Source organism: Otolemur garnettii, unplaced genomic scaffold (assembly GCF_000181295.1).
Source record: "Otolemur garnettii isolate 467f Iridium unplaced genomic scaffold, OtoGar3 scaffold00185, whole genome shotgun sequence".
Classification (NCBI taxonomy): Eukaryota; Metazoa; Chordata; class Mammalia; order Primates; family Galagidae; genus Otolemur; species Otolemur garnettii.
The window spans coordinates 1,168,325-1,181,400 of NW_003852580.1; the positions used below are offsets into that span (position 1 = coordinate 1,168,325).

Here is a 13,076-nt window from a genome sequence, read left to right on the forward strand (position 1 = left end):
GGGGATTCATTAAGAGTATAATGAATTAGGTAACACTGATTGCATTTGTTAGATAAAGTCCCTTATAATTGTGTCTGGCCCCCAACTGGTATGTCATACACCTTGACCTCCCCAACCCCCACAACCTCCCCTCTCTCTACTGCTCATTGCCCCACCCCACCCCTTGTATTAGCTCATCTGCTGCCCTCATATTAGAATAGAGTACATTGGATTCTTGCTTCTCCATTCTTGCATTGGCATCGATTCTTCAAAAGGGAATATTGAAAGTGGAGAGGCTGAGGAAGGTAGCTCACTCCTATAATCCTAATACTTTGGGAGGCTGACACAGAGGGATCACTTTAACCCAGGAGTTTGAAACTGTAGTAAGGAATGATGATACCACTGCACTCTAGCCTGGGCAACAGGGCAAGACCCAATCTCCAAAAAAAAAAAAACAAACAAACAAAAACTCAAGAAATAAAAATTTAAAAAGAAGAGAGAACTCTGCAGATACCGGATTAAACAGGAAAAACTTACAGTTCCTGGGCCACAAACAGCAATGCCTTGTGATGACGCCCTGACTGTGAGTGTCAGGCCTGTGTCTGTCCCCCACTTCTTCCTACGTCTCCATCAGGACTTTGCACATTTCTGTTAGGAACTTATCCTTGGATGCAATTCCAAACTCAGTTAATGTTATTCTGAAGCATATCTTTGATTCTTTTTTTTTTTTTTTGAGATAAGGTCTCACTGTCACCCCAGCTGGAATGCAGTGGTGCCATAATAGTTCACTGTAGCCTTGGCCTCAAGGGATTCTTCTGCCTCAGACTCCCGCCGGGTAGCTGGGACTACAGGCATGTGTCACACATTTATCTAATTTTTTTGTATTTCTTGTAGAGACAAAGTCTCCTTATCATGCTCAGACCAGTCTCAAGCAATCCTCATGCCTTGGCCTCTCTACATGCTGGGATTACAGGCCTAAACCACCAGGCCTGATTTTTTTCATTACATAGAACAGGCGTCCTCAAACTACAGCCTGTGAGCCACATGCAGCCCACCAAGGACATTTATCCAGGGGTGTTTTTGCCGCTGCTGCCTGGCCTGCTTAGCAGCCGACTGGTCCCAGGGCCTGCAGTTCAGCCCTCCAATGATCTGAGGGACAGTGAACTGGCCCTCTGTTTAAAAAAGTTTGAGGACTCCTGACACAGAACATCTTGTTACTCTCTGATCCTAGAGTTGAGCCATAAATACCTTACAGTTCCCCAAAGACAAACGCCCCCTGAGAGATCACTACCCAGGTTTGGCTAATAGATGGAGAAACTTCAAAGCACAATGAAATGTGATGAATCTGACTCTTACAGGCGTAAACATATGGCTTTGTGCCTGTAGCTCAGCAGCTAGAGCGCCAGCCACATATACCGGTGCTGGCAGGTTTGAATCCAGCCCAGGCCTGCCAAACAATGACAACTTCAACCCCAAAATAGCCAGGCACTGTGGCAGGTGCCTGTAGTCCCAGTTACTTGGGAGGCTGAGCCAAGAGAATTGCTTAAGCCCAACAGTTTGAGGTTGCTGTGAGCTGTGACATCATGGCACTCGACCCAGGGTGATATACTGAGACTCTGTCTCAAAAAAATAGCAAAACAAAGCAAGTGAAAAGGTCGAGTTCATAGGGAAAGAGAAAGTCGAACTTTCCTCAATTTCAAAATATAAAAAGCCTTTCTTGCTACTCATATTACAAAAGATCTGTATGGCTAATATCCAGAGTTCCTACAAATTTTTAAGAGAAAAACAGACAAAAAACACACATAGGAAATTCACAAAAGAGCCATACTAATGGCCAAGAAGCATAAGCAAATAGCTGCCACTTGGGGTGAGGACTACACACTCAACCCCATCAGCCCTCAGGTGACTGGGAACAGCAGTTCCCACTAAGCCCTACTAAGACTTGGGAATGGGCAGCGCCTATGGCTCAGTGAGTAGGGCACCAGACTATACTGAGGGTGGTGGGTTCAAACCCAGCTCCGGCCAAACTGCAACAAAAAAATAGCTAGGCATTGTGGTGGGCACCTGTAATCCTAGCTACTCGGGAGGCTGAAACAAGAGAATCACCTAAGCCCAAGAGCTGGAGGTTGCTGTGAGCTGTGATGCCCCGAAAGGGGAACAAAGTGAAACTCTGTCTCTAAAAAAAAAAAAAAAAAAGACGAGAAGGCCAAGAAACTTCTCTGGGATCTACAGCAGATCAATCAGAGTCTGGGCTAGGAACCAAAGTGGCTGACCCCAAATCTGGGGTCCTGACCACTGGCTGTTGAAGATGACTATCCCTACCTTTGGTGAGGATCTGGGGAAGGGTCCTTCTCATGCAGACTTCCTGGGGGTTTACAATGGGTAGTAAAGGTTTTATCACTGAGAAATCCTGCTACCTCCAAATCTCACTTTTCAAAGTGCAGCCTCTAAGAAGGTAATCTCAGTTCTAGAAAATAACATATAAATCTCCTACATTTGTATGAAATGCATAAAGTAATCTTAGAAGCTCAGTTTATAACAAGGAAACATTGAAAACTTCAAAGTTTATCAGTCAGAGATGCGTCTGCCCTGCACGCAGGCAGGGGGATACTGAGACCGCTTCGTATACTGTCTCTAGACCGTACCTGGTGTGGTATCATTTAGGTAAAAATGTGTATACGACTCTACGGTGTATACAGAGAGAGGTCTAAAAATTTTAGGGTGCTTTATCTTTGATTGCCGGAGTTTCTGATGAGTTTTACTTTCTTCCTTGCTGTTCTGCTTTCTTTGAATGTTTTCTTACCAAAATATGAGAGTTGACTGAACATCATTGATCTGCCAACATTTACATGCAGAGAGCCTTGAACTCTAGATTAAATAAACCTTTCTTCCTGTGATTCCATACAAAACTAATCCCGCCCACAGACCTTCGTACCCACAACTCTCAAGATAGAATAAACCCAACCGGGCAGAAGGCAGAAATTGGGCCCTCCACCTCTCCACAAATCCGGCCTGCCGCCCACCAAGGGATCCCTGTGCCCTGTAACCCACTCAAGTTCACCCCTTCTCTCCCGTGGGGGCCCTCAAGGAGCCCCATGCAGTACCCCAGCAGGGGCAGAGGAACTTGCAGACGCCAGCTTGTGCCCCGCCCAGACCTTCAGGGGTCAGTCCCACGGCTTCCTCCTGGGCCCGGCTTCTGGGGGCGCACCTAAGCCCCACCCAGGACCCCCAACGTGGGCAACACCGCGGCCACTTCCTACCCCCACCACAGAAAATGCAGTCTCTGGGTCTCTCCAGCCCTGGGGCCGCTCCCGCCTTCACCCAGGCCGAAGCACCCCACCAGGCCAGGACCCTCCGCACCAGGGAGACCCCGCCCCCTCCCAGGACCCCTGCCTCTCTAGGGCCCGAGACCCCGGCCCGGTCGGCCCTCGCCACCTCCCAGAGGCCCTGCGCCCGCCGAGGCCCCCCGTCCCCTCCCGGGTTCGAGTACCCCACCCCGCCAGGGCCCGAGATACCCCCCAGCCAGGTCGGCCCTCGCCCCCGCCCAGACCCCTACTCACCCTCCCGGCAGCGCCTCCTCCAGATGGTGTCGGTGTGGAGAATGCGCCGGAACTTGGTGCAGACCTGGGCCAGGCTGGGCAGGTCAGTGCCGGGCAGCGAGGCGAAGATTTCGACCAGCAGCTCTGGCGGCAGCTCCAGCAGCGAGCAGCGCGGGGGCGACGGCGAGGGGCCCGCGCACGGGCCGCCCCCCGCCCCGGCCTGCGTCGCCTCGCCCGCCTCGATGCGCTCTTCTTCGGGGTCTGTGTCAGGCTCGCTGTCGGCTGCCGCCGTCTCGGCCGGCCCCCGGCGCTGCTGGCGGCGCCGGCATCCGCGCGACGGGCCCACGCCACACAGGCGAGCGCACACCGCCATGCCGGCCCGACTGACCGCCAGACGCCGCGCGCCGCGTTCTGCGCACGCGCGGGCGCGGCTCCGCCCCCGGCGGCCTCGCCCCGCCCCACACGGGGCAGAGTGGCACCTCGCCTCGCCCCTCCTGGTAACGCCGCCGGGTCCCGTACACTCCTCTGCGACCATCGGACACCCAGAATGTCCGGACCAGGCGTGGTCCCGCCTCTTGCTCCTGAGGTTTGGGTCCATGACCCGGTCAGGAAAAGAAACTGTCAGATATTGTAGTAGCAAGGAGCAAAATAGCGCTGATGACCCAAGTGAGGGCCGAAGTCCCCACCTTTAACCTACAAACCCGATGCACCACCTACCGCGCCAGCCCCGCTCGGTGACCCCCTGCAAAGAGCCCGAACTCCGACAGTGGATTAGCTAGTGAGGAAGTGTACATTTTCACAGCTTCCAAATGCAGTGAAACCACTACAACCCTAACCTGCACCCACAACCTTTTTGTTTATGTAAACAAGGACCTTGCACCATTTCCAACATTGTAAGGAATAGGCCCGGCGCCCGGCGCCCCGGAGTTCTGCGTGGCCCCACCTTCGCCCGCCCACCTGCACACCACACGCCCCTGCGCCCAGCCTACCAGCGCCCCACAGGACCCCCCTGATCCCGCCCACCTATACGTCACACGCCCTTGAGCCCGCCCACCCACGTCCCACCGGTCCCCTGAGCCCAGCTTACCTGCGCCCTGCCTGCCACACGCACCCAAGATGCCCCCTGCACGGGTACACCTGCGCACCTCGCGGCAGGCGGGGTTTAAGTGGGGAAACACACACAAGACCCCTAGGGAGCGACTCGAAGGTGCGGCCAACATCCCTGTGACCTTCTGGTTCGACGTGAATATATGATCTACTTTAAAAATTAGGAAAGTTAAGTCCGCGCGGTGGTTGTCGCCTGTGGTCCTAGCACTGAGGGAAGACCTAGTGCAGGAGTTTGAGTGTGTGATGACCTAGGCTGATGCAGTGCCACCCTAGCCAGGGGAACAGAAGGAAACTGTCTCAAAAGGGGCGGTGGTGGCAGGCCCAGTGGCTCACGCCTGTAATCACAGCACTCTGGGAGGCTGAGGCAGGTGAATTACTTGAGTTCAGGAGTTCCAAACCAGCCTGAGAGAGAGCGAGACACCGTCTCTAAAAATAAAAAAAGTAGCCGGGCGTTGTGGTGGGCGCCTGTAGTCCCAGCTACTTGGATGGCTGAGGCAAGATACTCGCTTGAGCCCACGAGTTTGAGGTTGCTGTGAGCTGTGACTCGGCTGCACTCTACGGAGGGCGACAAAGTGAGATTCTGTCTCAAAACAGCAACAGAGGCATAGTGGTATAGCCTTCAGACCTTGCTTGGTGTAGGTACTGCCTTTCTCATCACGGTGTTAAAATCCAGGGGATTACAGACAGATTGCAGGGACCCGACTCCAGCGCTCAAGCGCCAGGGGATTCTCAGAGCCCAGGGGCGGCCAAGGCCACACTGGCCACCTGCGCTCCCCACCGGCCGGGTCTGGCTGATCAAGGGAGAGTCTAGAAGTGCCTCGCTGCTGGGCACCACCCAAGGAGGTCTGAGACATAGGAAGGGTTGTGGACCATGGTTGGCAGAGCCCAGGACACCGTGCAGCGCATCCTCTGACAAAAATAGCCCTGCAGACACGGGTCCACACAGCTAAGAGGTCTCCCTGCAATCAGGCCTTTGCTTTCCAATCTATTACCAACTGTTGTCACAACGCTCTTCCTTCAAATAACAATGATAAACAAACCAAAAGCAAAGTCATCCCGTGAGTCGCTTATTTACAAGTGTTTACTGATTACTCATCGGTCCCCACACGCCTCTCCACTGGAGCCGCCCATCCCTCCGCCCACCTCCGCCCAGTCGGTGCCTCTCACCGGTGCCTCTCACCGCCCAGGCCCTGCCTCCTTTTCCTGGAGAGGTGGGTCCCTTTCCTACAGCGCAGACCGGTTGTTTCCTTTGGGGTTTCCTTCTCTGGATATAGCCCCTGTCACGTGCTGCGCTAACAAACCTCATGCAATCATGAATACTCGCTGACTACATGTTTGTTAAATGAAAAAGAAGTACACACAAATAAACCAGCTAGAAGGGTGAAAAAAACGAGGAACAGGAAGTGAACAGACCAGTGGGTCAGTCATAGAGATCCAAGCTAGGCAACCATGAATGCATCAACAAATTTAATAAATATTTACAGAATGCCTGACTAGCCTCTGTGCTATGTTATGTGTATAGCCGTAGACACTAAAGTACAATCCCCACTAGTGTTGCATTTCAGTTTATTTTTTTATTATCTTTTTCATTTTTATTTATTTATTTTTTGAGACAGTTTCTGGCTGTGTCACCCCAGCTAGAGTACTGTAGCGTCATCATGCAACCTCAAACTCTTGGGTTCAGGAATCCTCCCGCCTCAGCCTTCTGAAAAGGTGTGAGCCAGCACGTCTGGCTAATTTTTACAGTTTTTTTGTAGACTCTGCGTCTCTCTACATTGCTCAGGCTGGTCTCAAACTCCTGGACTCAAGCTATCCTCCTACTTCAGCATTCCAAATTGCTAAAATTTACAGGCATGAGGCACTGTGCCTGGCCTGCATGTAATTTTTTTAATTTTTATTTTTTCAGAGACAGAGATCTCACGCATTGGCCCAGGCTTTCCTTGAATTCACCCTAGGAGGCTGAGGCAGAAGGATTATTTGAGCTTATGAGTTTGAGACTAGCCTGAGCAAGAGCAAGACCCATTTCTACCAAAAATGGAAAAAATGGCTTGGTGCCCATAGTACAATGGTTACGGCGCCAGCCACATGTACTGAAGCTATTGGGTTTGAACTTGGCCCAGGCCAGCTAAACAACAATGACAAATGCAACAAAAAAATAACCAGGTGGTATGGCAGGCGCCTGTAGTCCCAGCTACTAGGGAGGTTAAGGCAAGAGAAATTTAAGCCCAAGAGGTTGCTGTGAGTTGTGATGCCACGGCATTCTACCCAGGGCGACATAGTGAGACTCTGTCTCAAAAAAAATATATAATAAATTAAAAAATAAAATAAAATAAATAAATAAAAATAGAAAAAACTAACTAGGTATAGTGATAGGCCCCTGTAGTCCTAGCTACTTGGGAGGCTGAAGCAAGATCTGAACCCAGGAATTTGAAGTTGCTGTGAGCTAGACTGATGCCAAAGGCACTCTACCTGGGCAACAGAGTAAGACTCTGTCACATACACATGCACACACACATACACACAAAATTCCAGGCTCAGTGCCTGTGGCTCAAGTGGCTAAGGCGATAGCCACATACACCTAAGGTGGCAGGTTTGAATCCAGCCCGGGCCCACCAAACAACAATGATGGCCTGCAACCAAAAAATAGCCAGGTGTTGTGGCAGGCGCCTGTGGTCCCAGCTACTTGGGAAGCTGAGGCAGGAGAAATTTAAGCCCAAGAGGTTGCTGTGAGTTGTGATGCCATGGCACTCTACCCAGGTGGACAGCTTGAGACTCTGTCTCAAAAAAAAAAAAATTCCATACAAATGCATGTATTTCGGGTGGCACCTATAGCTCAATGAGTAGGGCGCCAGCCCCATATACTCAGGGTGACGGGTTCCAACCCAGCCCCGGCCAAATTGCAACAAAAAAATAGCCGGCCATTGTGGCGGTTGCTCGTAGTCCCAGCTTCTCAGGAGGCTGAGGCAAGAAAAATCACCTAAGCCCAAGAGCTGGAGGTTACTGTGAGCTGTGACGCCACAGCACTCCACTGAGGGTGACAAAGTGAGACTCTTGTTTCTAAAAAAAAAATACATATACATACACACACACGTATTTCTGTACATAAGTGAACGTGGATGCCTGTGCTCAGCAAGGAAATATTCTAAACTGATAATAGTGCTTACTTCTGAGGGTGTGAAGGACTGCGTGGGGATCAACAGTAACTTCTGTACCTTAACAGTGAGGAAGTATTCATGTATTTTTTGTATAATTAAGAGTAAAAGGTCTCTCTCACCTCTGCTCCTTCATGTGAAGGATCCACTTCCAACTGTTCTTGGAAGTACTCTAAACTTTCTCTTTGTTCTTCCTAAATAAAATTTGTCTTTGTTACCCTGGGGGAAAAAAAGAATAAAAGAAAAAACATTTAAAGGAGAAAAGATATACACACGAAAATATAAATAACCATATAAATATAAGATGGGGCCAGAATTTGACCTCCTGAAACACCAAGTTAAACACGCACGAATCTGGGAATGGCAAATCACACAGTGACGAAAGTGGTGCCTTGAGATGCCAGCTCAGGCTTCAGTGTACAGCACAGCACTCCCATGAATTGGACACAGGATGCCTTAATGTGGTACATAGCATTTTTATTTTGGTTTAGTATTTGATATACATAATTCAAAACGTAATCAGAACATGAAATTTATAATTTCAAGGATATTACTCCTTATAACAGAGGTATTTTTTTTATAACAGAGCATTTTTATTATTATTATTATTTTTAATTTTCTTTGTAGAGACAGATTCTCACTTTATCACCCTGGATAGAGTGCCGTGGCATCACACAGCTCACAGCAACCTCCAATTCCTGGGCTTAGGTGATTCTCTTATCTCAGCCTCCTGAGCAGCTAGGGGGACCACGGGTGCCCGCTGCAACACTGGCTATTTTGGGGTTGCAGTTTGGCCAGGGCCAGGTTTGAACCTGCCACCCTCGGTATATGGGGCTGGCACCCTACCCACTGAGACACAGGCGCTGCCCAACAGAGCTATTTTTAAATACTACGAATAATACCTGACTTGTGCCTAGGCATGGCAGCTCACACCTGTTATCCTAGCTCTCTGAGAGGCTGAGGCAGGAGATCAATCACTTGTAGTTAGAATCTGAGACTAGCCTGAGCAAGAGTGAGACCCTGTCTCTACTAAAAATAGAAAAATTATCTGAGCGTTGTGGCAGAGCCTGTAGTCCCAGCTACTTGGGTGGCTGAGTCAGGAGGATTCCTTCAGGCCAGGAGCTTGAGCTATGATGATGCCATACCACTTTAGCCAGGCAACAAAGAGAGACTCAGTGTCCAAAAAAAAAAAAAAGTTTAAAAGGAAATGGTAATAGGGCAGATGAAGGTGATATATGAATAACTGCAGTTGAAAATCACAGGGCTACAAGATAGAAGACCCACAGCAGGACTGACCAAAAGCTGTATGTACCCACCTCCCTCCTGCTGGGGGTGGAGTCAGTACCGACTTTCAGAACAGAAAGGAACATATGGCTGGGGAGGCAGTGCACAGACCACGTTGTCAAGAAGAGGAAAGACTCAGACTGTGCCTGCAGGGAACTATTGTACCTCGGATCCTGAACGCTTCGAACACTCCTATAATCCCTTATATAATCCCTTATGTACGCCAGTATCCTTTACTAAGAACAATGAGGAGGGTGCATTCATTCTAATAAGTGGAAGAATTAGATAGAATTAGATTAAGTTTTAACACTCTGATGGAGCTTTACAATAATGAGCTCTTTGTTAGAAGAACTAATAACATCTGAGGAAATAAGTAGAACACAGGGCTTGGCACTTTCCAATTGGTTGCCTCAAAGGTCACTGGAAGTCGTATTTCCAGAAAACCAGGTTAACTTTACCTGTGCTAGTTCTCAGAATCCAGACAGGAGAAAATGACAACTTACCCACTTCTCTAAGGAGAAGTCCTTAGAAATAGCCAACCGAACTGGAAATAGGCAAAGGCTAAGTAAACAAAAGGGTCACAGTTTAAAGACAGTCCTTGGAGCCAAAGCTGAGAACACAGCAATCCCGCCGAGATCTTTAGCATTAAACAAGCAAACTAGGACCTCAGTTCCACCAGGTGTTACACACTCTGAAGAAATAACTCCAGGCTACGTAGCCACACGCTCGCAAGGTCTTAGGCTGTACCAAGGCAGAGCTTCCCTAGGGGCAGGAAACAAAGGCGCCCCGCCTGCCCCGCGGTCCCCTGACCCTGACACTCCCCACGCGAGCAACCTACTCGGTGTCAACTTGTAAAGCCTCCCTGAGAATAGCTCCCGGCGCTCCACTTGAGCAATACTTGTTTGTTTACTTGTTCTGAAGAGCAGAGCGATGACAGCGTGATTGACTGGACCGCTGGCCTATGGGAGCCTGGATAGCTAGAACGGGGGCCAATCAGAAAGCGGAGAGGCGGGCCGCGCCGGGCCGGCCTGGGGAGCGCAGTGAGCTCCCGGCAGGACTTGCCTCCATGTTGAGTGTGGCCAGGGCACCCCGCACGCGTTCTGTCCTCCCTGGTCTGACAGCTTCTCAGACACAGCCAGACCGCGTGATTTACAGCCACTGACATCACTGGTACTGGAAGATCGCGTTCAACTTTTAGCAGTTACCTCATTTCCCCCACGGTTATGGTCATTTTGGGTGAGAGTCATTTGAAACTGCCACTAAAACAAAAACAAACAAAAAAATCCTGCCACTGCAGACTGGTCCCAGCACAGTGGTGTTTACAACTAACTGATCATCACAGTCACACGTTTCTTAGTTCCTTCTCCATGCCCTCTGCTTCACTTGACTAGCCTTGAAATTTAAAAAACTTAAAAGTAAAAATAAAACTGCCACTGCTGGCTTGGTGCCTGTGACTCAAGTGGCTAGGGCGCCAGCCATATACCACTAAGGTGGCAGGTTCGAATCCAGCCTGGGTCCGCCAAACAACAATGATGGCTGCAACCAAAAAATAGCCAGGCGTTGTGGCGGGCGCCTGTGGTCCCAGCTACTTGGGAGGCAGAGGCAGGAGACTCCCTTGAGCCCAGGAGTTGGAGATTGCTGTGAGCTGTGACGCCACAGCACTCTACCCAGGGGGACAGCTTAAGGCTCTGTCTCAAAAAAAAAAAAAAAAAAAGAGTTAGAAATTAGAAAGGAATACAGAAGAAGAAAGAGCCACCAGAGCTTCTGGAAGGGGGAAAGAACTAACTGAGGAGTCTCTACGAGGGCTTTTTAATCTAGGGGTATTAGGTCTTGAGAATTTACACCTGGCCAGGACTTGGCAAATAGAGACACCTTTTCATTGTTAATGAGTGTTATCAACAAAGGAATGAATGCAGTCCCTCCAGCTCAGGGCAAAAGGGCAGGGTGTTCCCTTCCGGACCTTGCGTAAGCCTAGGAAAACAGGGTCCCCTATCCAGCCTTGAATGGGGGGAACACTGTATCAGTACCATGCCCACATTAACTAGCTCAGAATTCATGATTAATATTACTTTACCGCTGAATATTGTGCTCTACTACATTAAATATCTATTAAACCACAATCTTTCGAGTCACAGGAAATGTTTCACATGTATTCAAGCACACTTTTTTCAAAAGTTACGTGAAGTTGCTTCTTGTTTTATATCTATTTATATAAGAATAAATACAATTTATATCTTATGTGTCTAAATGTGCTATTGTCACATGGATTGATGCTTATGCAACATCTTTACCTCCAACTCCTTTGGACGATTTCCTGAGAAACACATATGGATATAAGGTTTTAGATTCAAGTTAGGTTTAGAAGTTCAAGGTAGAACTATAATAGATTTGCAAATGTGGATTTCAGTACTGTATTTGAAAGACACAAAGAGTGACCCTGGCCCATCACTACCACAACCCTTGAGGCTGTTAATAATTCTCTGGCAAGGAACTCAAAGCTTTGGCAAAACCTTATGGAGGCCTGAGGGTAGGAAAATATGAGACTCTCCTTCCCCACCCCCATCTCCATATGCCAAATATCGATTTTTCTTGCCTCATCTTTCATTTGGAACAGTTGTCCCTAAAGAGAAAGAGAGAAAGCTCATTTCTTCCAAAGCAGCCACGGAGCCAAGACAACAGTCACCAATCAATACCCAATATCCTAAGAATTAAAAAAGCACAGGCCACTCTCTTTTAAAACTTCAAAACTGGTAAGCCTGTGTTTGGCAAAAAGAAGATACACAACAGGCGCTTGCTGGATCTTCTTTTTCAATTTTTACAGGGTAGAAAAGAACCAAGCCACGGACATCTTCCAAAAAGAAGGCTGTCCTAGATTAGGTGGAGCTCAAAATTCTTCCTTTGGAACTTTGGAAAGCAGATAGAATATTTAAGTACTATTCCTTATTAATTATATCGCTAGCAGAGATTTTTTTTAGGTAAAGAACTATGACAGAAGAGAAAAAGACAGAGACAGAAAGTGGCCCGTGCACAAACGCACTGCTATTCCACAAAGAGTGGGATAAAGACCTACAAGCGACATCACTCTCCCGGTGGCAGGAATACTTGATTATACGAGGAGTCTACCACACTGTCTGGCTTCTCTGTAAGGAAAGAAATCTCAACTGCATAAAACCACTTTGAGAAACATGTCTTTGTATGTTCCGAGTTCATAACGGAGAGCACATCAGACTAATCCAATTACTTTATCAAACACGCATGTAAGAAAGGCTTTTACAAAGTCAAGGGGGGATAAGCCTGGATGATGGAAATTTTTCATAACAATAAAGGACAAAAACAGCCAAGAATCCAGCGCTGTTCACAGAGATGCTCGTTCTGGGGAGCCCAGCGGGAACCCCGACCGTGAAGGAGGCGCAGCGCTCTCAGACCTCACAAAACACCTGCGGGTCAGGACACCGCTGCCCCGGCCCACGGGAGTCTAGATCTCACACATTTCGCTCTTGTTTACGGTGGCTCAGGTGGCTTAGGGGTTGAGAGACTGAGAGTATGAAAAAGAGTCAGATTCGTTATTCGAGAGACTAGAAAAATCTCCCTTTTTACCGTGCGGGTCACGGGTAATGACCGATGTGACAGAACCAACCGTGAACCTCTAGGGACATCCGAAGCCACCCGAGAGCTGAAGCCCCTCGTCAAGGGCAGAGCTGGCGGGGCAGGAAGGCTTAAGGGGCCTTTCCGGGGCTCCCGGCTGGGCTGGTGCAGCCTGAGCTTGCTTCGCCCCTGTGGGAGGTGGGGGCTCGTGGGCGCGCCTGGTGCGAGGAGCCAGGAGGGCCCGGCTCGGCCCGCGCGGCAAAGCGCAGTCCCGGGCGCGCCCCTGTTACGCATGCGCACTGCCGGCCCCGCCCCCACGCGCTGCGCGCGGCCCGGGCTTCCGCCACTTCGACCATGGCGGCGTCCTCGGCCCGCCCTGGCCACACCTTATGGTGACGCAACGTTGGTCACCTGACCTGGCTGCCGGCGG

The 13,076-nt window shown here is 49.5% G+C and overlaps 1 protein-coding gene across 2 annotated transcripts in view; it reads right to left on the reverse strand.

Annotated features, from left to right (window-relative positions):
- Positions 1-4,938, reverse strand: part of FBXO31 (F-box protein 31) — a 49,328-nt gene extending 44,390 nt beyond the window's left edge. The window contains exon 1 of one of the 2 annotated variants that reach the window (XM_012812046.2): positions 3,540-4,938. In XM_012812046.2, the coding sequence (XP_012667500.2) occupies positions 3,540-4,116 (577 nt within the window). In that variant the 5' untranslated portion in view covers positions 4,117-4,938. The remainder of the gene's footprint in view (positions 1-3,539) is intronic. The other variant, XM_003800792.3, reaches the window with a different exon arrangement.
- Between the last annotated feature and the right edge of the window lie 8,138 nt (positions 4,939-13,076).